Raw genomic sequence first — 14,509 nt, forward strand, 5'->3', positions numbered from 1 at the left:
TCATGCATGCAAAAATTTCTGGTTTTCCAGTATTTGCAGCATATGATATCATGATACACTCACATCCTAGAAAATAATTGAATATGTATATTATCTTCCATCGTATATAACAATGATCCCCACACCCAGCCCGTGAAGTAGAATACATAAATCTGCATAAACATACTAATGGTATTTGTTACGTTACGAAGTAAAGCACTATTCCCGCTGGGACTTGCAGGGAAATTATCTTTTTGATTCAGGACGTAGGAATGGAGACCGGGGCTCGGATTTGGACTTGGACTCCACAGAGGGCAGAGAAAACATCTTATATACGCTGACAGAAATTGAGAAGTCGCTGGGGAGGGAGGGAGGGGGATAGGGATGGAGTTGGGGGTGGAAACGGGGCGGCAAGGCGGGGCGGAGCATGTGGGATGTCAAGCGAGCGGTCAAGTACATTTGGCCCTCGTCTGAAAGAGGAGTGACAGATTTATCAACACTGAGGTTTTCAAGAAGTGGAGCATGTAGGAGACATGGGGAAAGCAAAGTAGAGACCCTCCCTTCTTGCCTTATGATATACTTTCAAGAATGAAGGATGAATGATGCTGAATGACTTTAGGGTGCAAATTTGCACACCACAAAGATTGAGTGTTCTGCTGTGTTGGATGAAAATTCGCAAAAAGTACAATTTCTTTGGAAATGACCCTTGTGCAATACGTTGTACGTGGTGACTGTAGCTGAAGGAGAATTAACCACAAGTCCATTTCTTGATTCACTTCTTTTTAGATGAAAGATTACATGTACCTTCTTCAGAATAAAGAGAGGATACTAACTAATAAGCCTACATATTATGTTAGCAACAAGTCAAGGGAAACTGGACTTTTAATACTGAGTGAAAATTTGTGGAATTTTCACTATTTTTGCTGTATATTATTCCATTATTGTGACATCACATAACTGTGGCAGCCTTCTATCTAGTGATTACAACACTTAGAAATTTACAACAGTTACAAATTGGTAGGCTGAGAATGATAAGGGCATCAAGTTGCCACAAAAACCAGTGTTCAAGGCAACTTAACAAGCTTATCGATGATTCTCACCTGACAATTATGTTGGCCTAATCTTTTGAATGGGTCATTCAATTTTCATCAAATTCAATTGATGTGTCCTACTAATAATATTCGTGCACGCACAAAATCCACGGGGGGGGGGGGGGGGGGGGGGGGGGGGGCAAGCTCCTGAATCACATGGTTACAAGATTATCTAAAATAAAAACAATAAAAAGAGCACCATATAGATACTACTGTTATGTTTTGTTGTGTTATATCTCGCTTCTAACTCTCCACATACACAGAAGGATTGGAGAGACTGAAAGAGTACATCAGGTTCTCAAGTTCACCCAAGAAAAAGGACGCTACACCCTCCTAGGAGTTCACTCACTTTTCTTTTTTTAAAGGCACTACAGCTGTTTCTAAAGTTGGCTGTGTGAGAGCGAGTCTAGGCTCCTCCGAGGGGGGCTCAATAGCTCCATCCATCATCTTTCATTACGCGATGCATCCAACACTGAATTTGCCCCGTCCTATATCCAGCCACGCTGTGTAAACCATCGGTCTAAATGTCAGAGCCGTGTGTGCTGCTACGTACGTCGCCCCTTCGCCCCTTCGGCCCAGGTCTAGTGGTGCAATACATGCGCAAAAATAGTAGGGCTAATCAACTGGTCAACATCCTTCCTCCACTGCAGTCACTCTTTCTTCCCCCCTCCCCCTCCCCCCTCTCCATCTCACTCCTCATCCTTCTGGTATTCCCCTTCTTTCTTCCAATCATTCTCTTTCCCTCTCCCTCTTTCTCCCTCTCTCTACCCCTCTCTCTCTTTCTCAATATAGCCCAGCACTCATCTCCGTCTCCCCGTCTCTGTCGTTACCGTGGCGACAGGGATGGAGGCTGCAGCGGCTATAAACGATAGTCTGCGTCAGCCAGACCAGATCAAGGTGAACAGTTTGAATTAAAAAACTTACTTTGAATCTTAGGAATAAGCGTCAACTACCCAAAAATGCTCAAAATGCTTAAGCTTTCAATGAATCTCCATTTTGGCAAAAATTTTCATGATAATTTCATCAACCGTATCAATACTAAAGGGGATAAAAGCAAACAATTTCACATAATATATTGGCATGAAAATTTTCCTGAAAGAAACTTTGTAAACAACCACACAACCACACACAAATCATGAAACTTTGGCTGAAATTTTGAGTCATAAAAACTGGTAGGGGAAGAAAGAGGCAAGCATTGGTTCTACCAGGGAGGTGGAAGAAAGCTCTACTGCTTGCCTGCACACATGTTTGCATGATGTCGATTGTGCTACAAGTTACCTAGACGTACTATGAAAGCTTGTTGCACTCCCCCCACTTGGCTCCTCGCAAAGTTTGCCAAAGTTTCTGGTTTTACATTACTCGGCACTGCTACAGTACAACAAAAAGACTAATTCACAGCTAAGAATTTCACTTCATCCCAAGATAACTGACTTGAAAATTGGACCTTCAGATGTAAACGGGTAATAATCTTTTCAAACAATCTACCTCTCTTGAGAGTTACCTTACTCCTAAGATTCACAAATCCTGCCCTTCTTTAGATCAGGTTCAGAAAACACCTGTATATGTAGATATATATGAAATTGTAACATTATATGACAATAAATAATTCTGGGATTCCCCCTAAACTAAAACATTAGACCAATGCACCCAATTCCAGGTTAACCTGCTGACCCATTAGAATCAAAATGCACCATGTGCCAGTCACAACATTTACTATTTCCCAAGCTACCAAGGAAGGATGGCATCATTGGAAATTGAGAGTCAATGAAACCCCAGAGGTGTGTTTTGTCCCCCATCCCTGATGAAATACACCAGTATCATGAATTGTACATATCTATCTAACTATCTATAAATACATTATGCATATGTGATTATACCCATCTGTCCATGTAATAAGCTTATGTATTTATGTATGTATGTGTTTTTATTGGATATAAAGATGAAATATTACTTCATTGAGTCTGAAATGAAAGGCTGGACTTGAACCGAGTTTGGTGTACTTGGCCATGAGCCAAACTCAGAGGGGCCCAAAACAGGGCAGGTGGAATCAATTGTAATAGGACTATTGCTACCAGTTTGCTATCATGGGACCCCCAATTTTATATCTCTACCACTTCTCCAACAGTATTTACTTTATATTTGGTTTAGGGTTGTTTTCTCTCTGCCCCCCCCCCCCCCCCTCCAACACATAATAAACTGAAAAGTGTGAAAGTTCATTGGCTTTGACTGGCTATCCCCAGTGGGGGAGTAACAAGGATGTATGAGAACTGGGTTTACTGTCACAGGGATTCAATTCAAGATCTCTCAGAACTTATTTTTTTGAATAATATGCCTATTTTGCAAGCAAGTCATTCAATACACAGCAAATGGACATAATTTGCACACCTATACATTCATTTACTGTCCCATTAATAGTGAGCATTGAGTGCTATACATGTAGGGCCTATGCTATCATAATAGCTAGGGTACACACAATTATGGAAATTCATATTTGTTTGTTATCCTGGCTAATCTCTTTGGGCTTAAATTGTATTAATATGAAAAAAAAGTTCAAATAAACAACAGAATTATTGACCAGAAAATCTATTGATTTTTACTGTGTCGTTTCAAATTTGATATAATCATTCATGTTGTCAAACAATTCATGAAATCTCTTCATGCATGGTGGTGTGGTATGCATTTTGTGGCAAAGCATTAGAAAAGATTGTCAATCCATTAGAACTTTTAGCACTAATGGTACGAGATGCTCAGAGTTTCCCTGTACTACACCTCTTGGCAAATTGTCCTTCAGATGATGTTTACGTAGCTTTAATGGATGGTGTAATCAGCCTTGAAATGGAATAAAGATAAACAGTAATTTACGGATTACCGGTACTTTCATTTCTACATGCTCCCCTCGTTACTAGTTTAAACAGATGTATGTCATGTACTCTTGTGGTAATTGCCCCAAGTGTCGAATTCAGATCATCTTCACACAGAGAAATGCTACCCTTGTTGCCTTTCACACTACATCAGCCATGGTGCCAACCACACGTCAAAATGTTATTACTTAGCCATGTGAGGGAGCAGAGAGCGAGCGAGAGAAAGATAGCTCTTAATGAGGTTGTGTGATTTCCCCATAATCTCCCTTTATGACTTCTTGGTAATATATATCCTCACCCTCATCAACTTCTTTTCTCCTATCCCTATCCCTATCCCAATCCCCATCGCCTCATCCCACCCCCATGCCCTCATCCCACTCCATAACCTCATCCCTCCCGTCATAAATTTATAAAATCTTGGAACAAACTGAAGACAGAAAAAGAAAAAAAAACAAACAGGGACAGACAACATCATCATAACAGTTTGTCTACTGCCAGAAGGACTTTCGATGCTGTCGTAGGTCTGGGGGGATAGATGCCCTTCTGGCGCTAAAGAACCCAGATGATGATATACGCCACATCCTGAGTCAATGCCAGGTTTATCAATCAGTCAGACAGCTCCGCACGCACAACGAATTGTAGTAAGTAAGTATATATCCACACATCACTCAAGAAGTATGTCATCTTATACGGGGGAGGGGGCTGATGATGGCCGCCAAGAGATGGGTGGCTGGTTACAGCCTCACCATCTTAAAAAAGCCTCCAACCTGGCTCTCGCATCCATCACATCATCTTTGGTATAAGTGCCTATCCTTCTTGCAACTTAGAACTGGAAAGCTAGGGTTAGCTACAGTGCTATAACTAGCAACAATAACATATGCAAATTAGATAGAGCAGTGTCATAACCTCACAAATGCCCCCATTAACTTGCATAAACATGTAAAGTTAATTTCTTTTCTTGACATGACATAATCAGATATAAGTTGCATCCTTCACATCAAATTACTGTGGTCCTTTTTATAACCTAGCAGCAATAACTTTTCACATCGTAGATGCTAAATTATCAACCAAATCAGTGTCCCTGAACTGGGCTTTTGGGACTCTTTTATGCACAAAAACATCACAGTCGCAACCTATGGATTGAACATTGCCATTATAATGTATCTGCTCATATCCTCAACCTCTATGTGTCAATGCAAACTGCTATTTATCAAAAGAAAATCAAAAACAAAAACCCAGATGTGAGATGTCTTCTGAGGTATAAGAAAGATGACTGCTACCTTTGATACTGAAATATATTTGAGACAGTGTCTCGCAGAGAAGGAGAGAGCATCCCATGCTCTGACTCCCAACTGCAACCAAGCAGTGTTTCTGTCCTGCATCCTCCCTGGTATAGTCGTCATAGATACCGCATCCCTGGTATATTACCAGGGTATGCAAAAACCATGCCCCCACTAGCCCGTCTCAATCTAATACCCGGCTTTCACCTTCTAGAATGTCTCCCCTCAATCTATCCGCTCAACGCCTCCGAACACTTCTCCCTCCCATCTCTGTTCCTCAAAGTCTTCTTTTATTTTTACCACTCCGTCTTCTGGTGTAATCGAGTCTCGCCACCAACAGATATTCAATTTACTCCTTGGACGTCTGCGACGTGAGATGCACACGCTCGATCGGAACCAGCCGTAAAGACACATCCATGTCATAACCTACACACAAGCCTAGATCAGCATCTGCAATTGTCACGTCTTTACAAGCAACGCACCATAGACCCTGGGAGATGCAAAATGAACACCGGATTTCAACTCCCCACCCTCGTCCTCTTATCCAGTAAAGTCAGCAGCCTCCTCGTAAAGTAGCATTGCACATTAATCTCGTCTGGCCATGTTTTTACGAAGTGCAGCGGTGCATCAAATGCTTCCCCAGGCATATATGGCACAGGATGTAACATATTTTACAAACATATACAGTACCTCATGCTTCACTGGTATTCCAACAAAGCCTTCCAACATAGCTCACTTTGCAAACAAAATGAAAACTAAACCACAAAGAATTTACAGTTCATGGGACTGGAAAAGACAGGTTTTTATATAAAATAAAACACACACACACACACACACACACACACACACACACACACACACACACAAAGGATATTTTTAAGCACTCTGTCAGAAGTCATGGTTTAATGTGCAAATAATTCTATCGAGATGTCCCCACAAGATGTAGGTTTCACTAGCAAACATCACGCGACGTCTATGAGTGGATATAAGCTGACTGCAGATATTAAAGTAACAGCAAGTGAGGGAAACATACCAAAGTGGTCCATTCATTGCCAAAATTGACTACAGCAAACCATATGGACATAACCATGTATGAAAAGACTCAAAAACCACCACAAACATCCAGCAGAAAATACAGCAGAAAATACAGCAGAATTGTTAAATACTTCTCTTACTAGTGACTTATTGTGGTCGGAGGTAACACTTTGCATACATATAGGCTACTATACTGTGAATATATTCATGTATATCTGGTATACACTAAAGCTAAAAAATGATCAGGGCTACTGATCATTGAAAAGATGGATAATTCGTTATCCATGCGAACATCTTTCCTAACCCAATCATCATACAGTTTAAACATTGGCAGAGTCCATCAATCACCATGGGGGAGGAGTTCGATTTTTCCCCGATTTATTGCTCGCGGGACAACTTTATTCCTGGCAATCAGATGCTATAGTAGTGACGATAGCTCACATTTTCACAGCCACATAGGTAATACTATCAGGACCAACCAAACTGACAAATATCCTCTTTGCATTGCTGAATCATCTCCATGGCACAATACTCTTTGACTTCTCCAAACTTTTTTTTTTTGGTGAAAAGTACAGACACAATACAAAGATAGGGCGGGGAGGAAATGAGATGGAAATTTTGTATTTGTTTTCAAAAGTGCATTTCTTTTTCCTTTTTTTTCTTTTTCTGATTGATTGAAAAAGAAGAATGCCCTTGCTCTCAATTCATGGTATATATTTTTCTTTTTTTTTTCTGTGATGGGAATATTGGATTGAATGCTTGGCTCATTGACTTTTATAATGATTTTGCCCAATCATCACAATGGGGTGGGGGGGGGGGGGGGAGGGACCTCACTCAATTGCTATCAGCATTCAGATCCTAACTATAGTGCATGTGCTACTGGTCTTCTCTCAAATCCACTGCAAAGGGTAGGATGACAATTTTAACCACAAAGACTGGGGCCTTGCACAAAGTGGACCTAAACAGATTAATTTTTCCATCAATTCGGAAGGGGGTGGGGGGAGGGGAAGGGGAATGGATAAAAGTTTCATGAGATCTTTATGTTTGCCACAATGGCAAAAATCTGGGTGGCAATGCAAATCTAAAGGTTTGAATCCAGCTAATTTGTATCAGTGAGAATGGCACTGAAGGGACCCCTCCATCCCCCCCCCCCCCCAAAAAAAAAGGGGGTGGAGGGGTCCCAGGGCTACTGGTTTGATACCATCTAATCACAATACTGGGGAGCCTTGTAATTGGTCTGCTCTCCTCTTTCCTGGAACAAACTTGCTAAGAAGCCTTCAAAAGGTCAAAATGAGGTCACTGCTCAATAGAAGACGCTGCGCTGCCCACATATACACCCAAACACATACTCACTTACTTACTTTTTCTCAAATACACACACAAGAGTTGACCTAGTTTGCCTGGACAAGTACAAGTCCATCCATCATCCATTTCCATCAGAGGTGGAATATCTCTACTCTGGTATCGGCATCACACAACTGATGGGCAACACAGTGGAGCTGTCCTAGCGGTTCATTGGAAACTGGGCAGAACTGCTGCTTCTTCCAGCTAGTTTCTAGCCTTGGCCCCAGGCATTACTACCGATTAATCATTCAGAGCTAAGATTGTGGACTTTACTAACATTGTGCGAGTGTGTGTGCGTGTGCATACGCTCTCTGTGCTGGTTGTCACATGCCATATGTGCAGCATGTGCAGTGCACATTGCCAGCACACAACTTCTACGCTTCCTTCGACAATTTACAGGTTGCGATAAATGGCAGAAAAAAAACGGATGTTCATGTGTGTGTTTGTCTTTGTAATGCCATATTGAAATTTAACATCAAATGTTTGCTTTCATTTCAACTGATATAATTACCAACCTGTTGCCAGTAAAACAGGCTCACTTGTCTGTTTGCCATGAAATTATGGCAGGTAGGCCTATATGATATCAAAGAATTGTGATTCACACAATTCTAGCATGAAGATTGTGATTCACACAATTCTAGCATGAAGATTGTGAAGTTCACGCCAGAAATTACAACTTTGGCACAAGTTCAACTATAAAAAAAATGCAAGCACTCATAAATGTGTAATATACTTGATATGTTTCTTTGCTCGAATGATATGGCAAATTATATACTGTGTACTAAAGGGCAAATCAAGTCAGAAGTACCTAATTGCAAGAAGAACTAAACGACAGAGTGTGGTTAAACTAAAGGGAATAAGTAGTGAAGATGTCAGATCAGAGTGTGTACAACATTCAACTAACATGCTACACAGGCAAGTCCATGCTGTGATCCGGCTGCATAAAGAAACGAATTGTCTTGTTGAAATGACGGTGGATTGTACAGAAGCACATTCGACATTCTACAACATGCACAACACAGAGAATTCTGAGAAAGCACGCCAACATATAAAATCATTTCAACAGCAAGAAAACAAACAAGTAAAGCTTTTTTTTCATAGTCATCACCAACGAACGGCCATTCTAGACGTACTGTTCCAGAAAAGAAGAACAAAAGGCAAGTCCCATACCAAAAGAAAGTTGCTTTTGCCCTATGCACTATTAAAATGCATTGCGAAAATTTGCGAAAGATCAGGTTTCACTGCTGGAAAAAAAGAAACTTGGGCAACAGCTTCCAATAGCAAAGCAAATATTCTCGTTGCTAAAGGCGGGACGAATGCAATACGCCATCCTCTTTGAATTTACGACAGGTCAGGTATATATCGTTTGATGACTTCATCTGTGGCAAGTGGAACATGAATTCAGAATTGTATAGTCTTGCACTTGTTCTGTATTTCACTTTTTTTTTCTTCTTCTTCTTTTTTGACTATTTTGTTTTTCTTTGAGGATTTACACAACTTACTTCTCTCCATCGATCACTCCGTGGCAAAAGGTTTGGGCAGGAGGACAAGTTTTTTGGATTCTGTTGTGCCTGTTGACAAACGAGAGAGAGAACACACACACAGCTAGAAAACTAGACCAAGTAACACAAGAAAAAAATACAACAAAGAAAAAAAGAGAAGAACATGGCAGAAAGGTTCTACACTGCAAGCTCTTTTCTCTTGGAAAAAAAACAACAACAACAACACACACTGTTGTTTGACCCCTTGACATGCATCCTGGGATAACAGGTTCAGGTGTTTTCATACCAAAGAACTCAAATATACCATGCTCAATCTGTTCAGAAATAGCCTGTTTTTAAGTTTTGCAAGGAAAAAAAAAATGGGGGAGGAGCCACAGCTAGTCAATATTGATTTATCAGGATCAAATTTTTAGAAATTCACAAGTTTTTTGAAAACTGGTGTGTCTACTTTTATTCTTCCAATGCATATATCTGCAGGAATAATCATTCAAATTGAAGACAAGACATTCCTGGATTTTGAGCCATTTATAGAAACTTGGTTTGTTGTCGCAGTCACTCTTGTTTATGTCAGAGCTGAATAAACCTTTCAACTTCCCCAGTCGACCTGCTTTTTTGTTTTGTTTTGTTTTATTATGGGTCTGCACAGGTTTCCAAGCAAATGCTTGGAACTTGTCATGATTTATAATATCTAAATACAACGCAAGCAGTGTAGAACCTTTTGGAAAACAAAATGTAACATTGCACAAGCGCTGCTAACACATTAAACATCTGCACAGATGTTACGATTATGAAAATGATTGCACACTTCAAATAAGAAACCAACAAACAAAAATAGAAAGGGAAAAGGTTATCGAACACACACAAATGACAGAAGTTGATTTCAGCACATCTTTAAAGGAAAAATACAAATGCATGTAAATAGCAAACAAAAGACAGAAATAGTACTTATCATGACAAATGAAAGAGCGAGAGAAACAGAAAAGTTAGAGCTTGGAATTATAGCACTGATACAAAGCATGGATAAGACCACCAGCACAGCAGAACTACATTGTAACTTAATGACATAGGAGACATTGCAGTGTATGAGGAAAATTATCTGGATCGATCTGCACCACAAAGAAACTAGGTCTTTACAAAAATCATAAAATTGATGTGGTAATGTTGGGCCATATACTTGATGGAGAACATATAAGATTCTATAGTGCCATGATGATGTTTTATTATTTCTTTTTTCACATGAAAGCTTCATTTACTATTATCACACATAAAGAACTATTATGAAGACTAACACAAGTTTGTGTGCTGAGTTAGCGATTTGTGTCACACATTTTTTTTCATAACACAATGTATCGCAAGGACGCATCCCTTACTTGCACCAATCTAATCATGCACTGACACAGACTTTTAATGTGTACATATTTACATGATCCATCAAAGTTAAAATGTTGTCCTGGTCTTTTTACCTTAGGTAATTCACAATATAATTTGGTGAGGCTAATCATCAAGCCCACAACTCCTGTCACTATCATGATTATTGGGTACTTCTTTTGTGAGAGTACAGTTCTGTTAAAAGCCTATGATGATGTTTCATATAAAATCAGCTTTCGCTTCTAAACAGCTGACAAGCGTACATAATGGGTGCTTTGTATTACTGAGCAAATCCATCAACAGACACTCTACTACAGTAAGCCTGTCATTACCAGTAGCTGACAATCCAAGTCAAATGTTCACAATGCTCAGACACTGCAGTCTTAAAGGGGTTAACGACAGTTTACTATGGAAAGCCTGCAAGCACTGGCCACCACAGAAACCCTCTGAACCCTTGGAATTGCCCTATAGAAGATCAATTAACCTTCCACCCCAAAATGGCAGCCAAGATATATTTGCGGTCATATATTCCCATTCCCCTCTTTGCCTGGGTGTGAAAAAGACCTTTCAGAAAATGAAGTCTGTACCAATACTACACCTGTTTTCACACAATAATCAATAAAATCCCCCATATTTTCCCACACTGGGGGAATTTTCACAGGATGAACTGGGGTCCCTCCCTAACAATGCTAGTCTGGGTTTGCAGACAGGTTTAGGCCAACAAATACAGCATTATAAAATTTCCTACAAGCTTTACAATCTTTACATATTCTAAAAGACCTAGATATCGATACTGAAAAACTTTAAGTGAAAAAACAAGAACTACAGCAGTCTCTGACCTGAACACGTTCACCCCTTTAACATGTTCTTTGCTTTATCTACTGTCTGGCAAAGTAGTATGGATGGTTACTGAGGGAGTGATCAAAACGGTCGCCAAGAATACTTCATATCACTGGAAGCCACAACACCAGGGATAGACACTTAATTTCTATCACAACTGGCCAGATTTGAACGCAAACTAAATTGGAATCAATGAATACAGATTTTGCTGTGGTCACTACCATTATCAGCTTCTTTGTTTTTTGACTCACAGGCAATTGAAAGAGTAATCAAAGAAAAGGAAGGGGATTAACAAAGGGGGATTAGGAATAGTAAGAGTGATATTAGCAGGTTATATGGTAATAATACAACAATTATATCTCTTGTTGATAGTAGTTGTAGCAGTAGTAAGTGATCAAATTTTGAAAACCGCAATAATGATGATGATAATGATAATGATAAATATAATAATTATAATAATCATGATAATGATTATAAGATGATGCTGATGGTAAGAATCTTTGATAATCAAAATCTGAACAAAGACAAAGCAAATGAATGGACACCCATAAACAGGAATTAGATTTTGATGCTACTAGTTTTCTAGCAGAATCACTTTCTTTGAATATGGTGGGTAGGGGGTGGGTTTGCTCACAAGATTATATTAAGACAGAGTCTGCTACAAAAGACTAGTCCCCCACATAGAAACAGAACACCATCCCTTCTATTCTGTGGCCAGAAATACTTGAACTCCTCCTCATTACTGTTCCTCTTCTTGGGGACACTACAGAGGTTTGGCCCCAGTGATTTCCAAAGAAGCGAGGGATTGATTTTAGGGGGAAGGGGGGTTTCTAATCCCCCGTTGTTAAAAAGAGTCACCAGAACTGGGCTTTTGTTCTGCACAGTCAAGGAAGGTGGGGAGTCATTACAAGCATTTACACATTGTACAATCGGAGAAAATAGAATATATAGGAAAAATATGGGGGGGGAGTTTGCTAGGAGAGAGAGAGGGAAGAAAGGTCTCAATTAGTCTATAGTTACAGACTCTATAAACATCGCTTCATTCCAATACCCTTTTTGGTGGATTACACTGTAACCCGGGCAGATTATGGGGTAGCAAAATACCGAGGCTACTTTCCAAACCCAAATCCAATTTTAAGTGATGGGAATCAATCTTCAGAGCAGTGGACTAAAATTTGCTTGAATTTGGTAAAATTGCAGTAGTTAGCAATTCAAAATCTGCAGCAGGTTCGGTGCATCATTTGTCTCGAGTCTGAATATGCAAGACTAGTATCTTAGCTGGAGCTCGGAGAGTGAACTGCAGGGGCCTGGTCTGAGTGAAATTGGTTCCCTTCCTTCTTAGCTTGGAAAGCGGCCATCCATGGGTTTCTTTTCTTTTTTCCAGTCTCTCTGTGCAAATTGCTTTTTTAGCAGATCGCCATTGTTCTCCACAATGTTTTGCCTGGTTGCCCGCTGAGCTTACTTGTACCACCAGTAAAAAGGATTACTATGCCCCATCTACCCCCCCCCCACCCCCTCCTCCATTCTCTCTTCCAAAGAGCAATGCGATCAAGAGAGTGCAATGCCCTCACGCTCATTCTCTCACTCACTCTATTTCTCCCTCCTTTACCATCCTATATTAAACTCATGGTAAAATTCTACACTATGTTCAGGTAAACTTTCATAAAGCGAAATCAGAGAGAGTATTACAAAAAGTTTCAAAAACACTAGACTTTGAAATTCTGAAATTCACAATGCTTTCATTGAAAAATATTGATTTAAACATCACTGACATTGGGACCTAGGAAAATGAGAAAAAGTGCATGTAAGACATCTAAGGAGGATTAATACAAGGTGAAAGGTTTTATAGTTTTTCTCTGTTTCTAATTACTTCTCAATTTGTGTAATTCCCTTTTCTTGGAAAGCCAAAAAAAAAATGTAAAGGAATGAGGTTTGTGCTTGGAAGGTACCCAAATTGCAAAATAATACTCAGATGGGCCACAGGGTGCATATAAAAATTACCAAAGGGGTGGGGGGGGGGGGGGGGGACGGGTGGTATATGGCCTAGTCTGTTGCTGACCTTTGGGAGAAAAAACAACTACGCCATGTGCTGGTCCACGTGAGCTTTAAAAAAAGAAAACCCCAAACTTGACCCTCGTTTCATGCAGTTGCCTTAATCCAATCAGAGACCTACGACAAGGCACTGCTGGGAGCCTTAACGAACCCAAAACGAACTTTTAAAAGAAGCTCTTCGTTTCTATGGCTAGCGCTGCAATTTACTGCCAAACAAGTTTCGCAAATTGATTCAGGACTGGTCCACAGCTACTGGAATCAGAGTTTGCGATCTTGAAAAAAAAAGAGTACAGCAGGAGTGTTTTCTATTGGTAGAATTCACACGGTGTTAAGCCATTAGCCAATAAGCATTGTGATTACACCACCATGTGTCACAGCTAAGGATCTTATTGATAGCTAATGAGAAAAAGATTTGTGGGCTAATGCTCCTGTTTTCCACAATTCTGTGGAAGCGTAAAACTAGTTAGCACCAGGAGAGCACTGGTATTACTTTGAAGGAGAGCATTTAATCGAGTGCAATTGCTTCAGGATGAAAATGCAAATGAAATCCGGTGAGTAATACTGCAGTGATGATGATGTGTTTGTCAGCAAATGTCAGTAAAGTTTACTCTATCACACAAAAAATGCAAATCACAAATCTTTGTCTCTCACCACAACATTCTCACATCTATGATTCTTTGTTCATCGTTTCACATACACACACACACATCCTGAACAGCAGCACCTCATCCAGGCCAGCTAAGACACCGACTCCCGTGTCTACTCTACGTATAAAGCGATTGATGATATATCTCTTGAGCGATGGCCATCAATGGGTTAATCACTGGCTCCATCTCACCTGCTGAAGGATCTTCATGTGCTGTCTCTGGAGGCAGTCTCTCTCCATTAGCACCCTCTGAAGGCGGAGCTTCTGTTGCAGCTGCTGCTGCTGCGTCATTGGTCCACCGGACATGGCGGGCGGAGGCTGTCAAGCAAGTTTATGTAAATTAGATATATGCAAATTAGATATGCAAATCAGATGAACACAAGATATCTGTTACTCCTGTGAGCATTTAGCCAATTACCTCATCCCCCCCACCAAAAAAAAAAAAAGATTTTGTTTTCTTATTTGTCTTTTTTTTCTTTCTTCATCTGTTCTTCTCTTTCTCTCACTTGTG

The 14,509-nt window shown here is 40.2% G+C and overlaps 1 protein-coding gene across 1 annotated transcript in view; it reads right to left on the reverse strand.

Annotated features, from left to right (window-relative positions):
* The window catches only part of LOC139739731 (transcriptional coactivator YAP1-A-like), a 57,146-nt gene that overhangs the window by 11,203 nt on the left and 31,434 nt on the right, over positions 1-14,509 (reverse strand). Inside the window, exons 5-6 of the mRNA XM_071650334.1 lie at positions 14,191-14,316; positions 9,093-9,161 (exon numbers count right to left, since the gene is read on the reverse strand). Of these exons, the coding sequence (XP_071506435.1) occupies positions 9,093-9,161; positions 14,191-14,316 (195 nt within the window). The remainder of the gene's footprint in view (positions 1-9,092; positions 9,162-14,190; positions 14,317-14,509) is intronic.

This window comes from Diadema antillarum, unplaced genomic scaffold (assembly GCF_040938485.1).
Source record: "Diadema antillarum isolate AM-2024a unplaced genomic scaffold, OU_Dant_1.0 seq00000813_RagTag, whole genome shotgun sequence".
Taxonomy (NCBI): Eukaryota; Metazoa; Echinodermata; class Echinoidea; order Diadematoida; family Diadematidae; genus Diadema; species Diadema antillarum.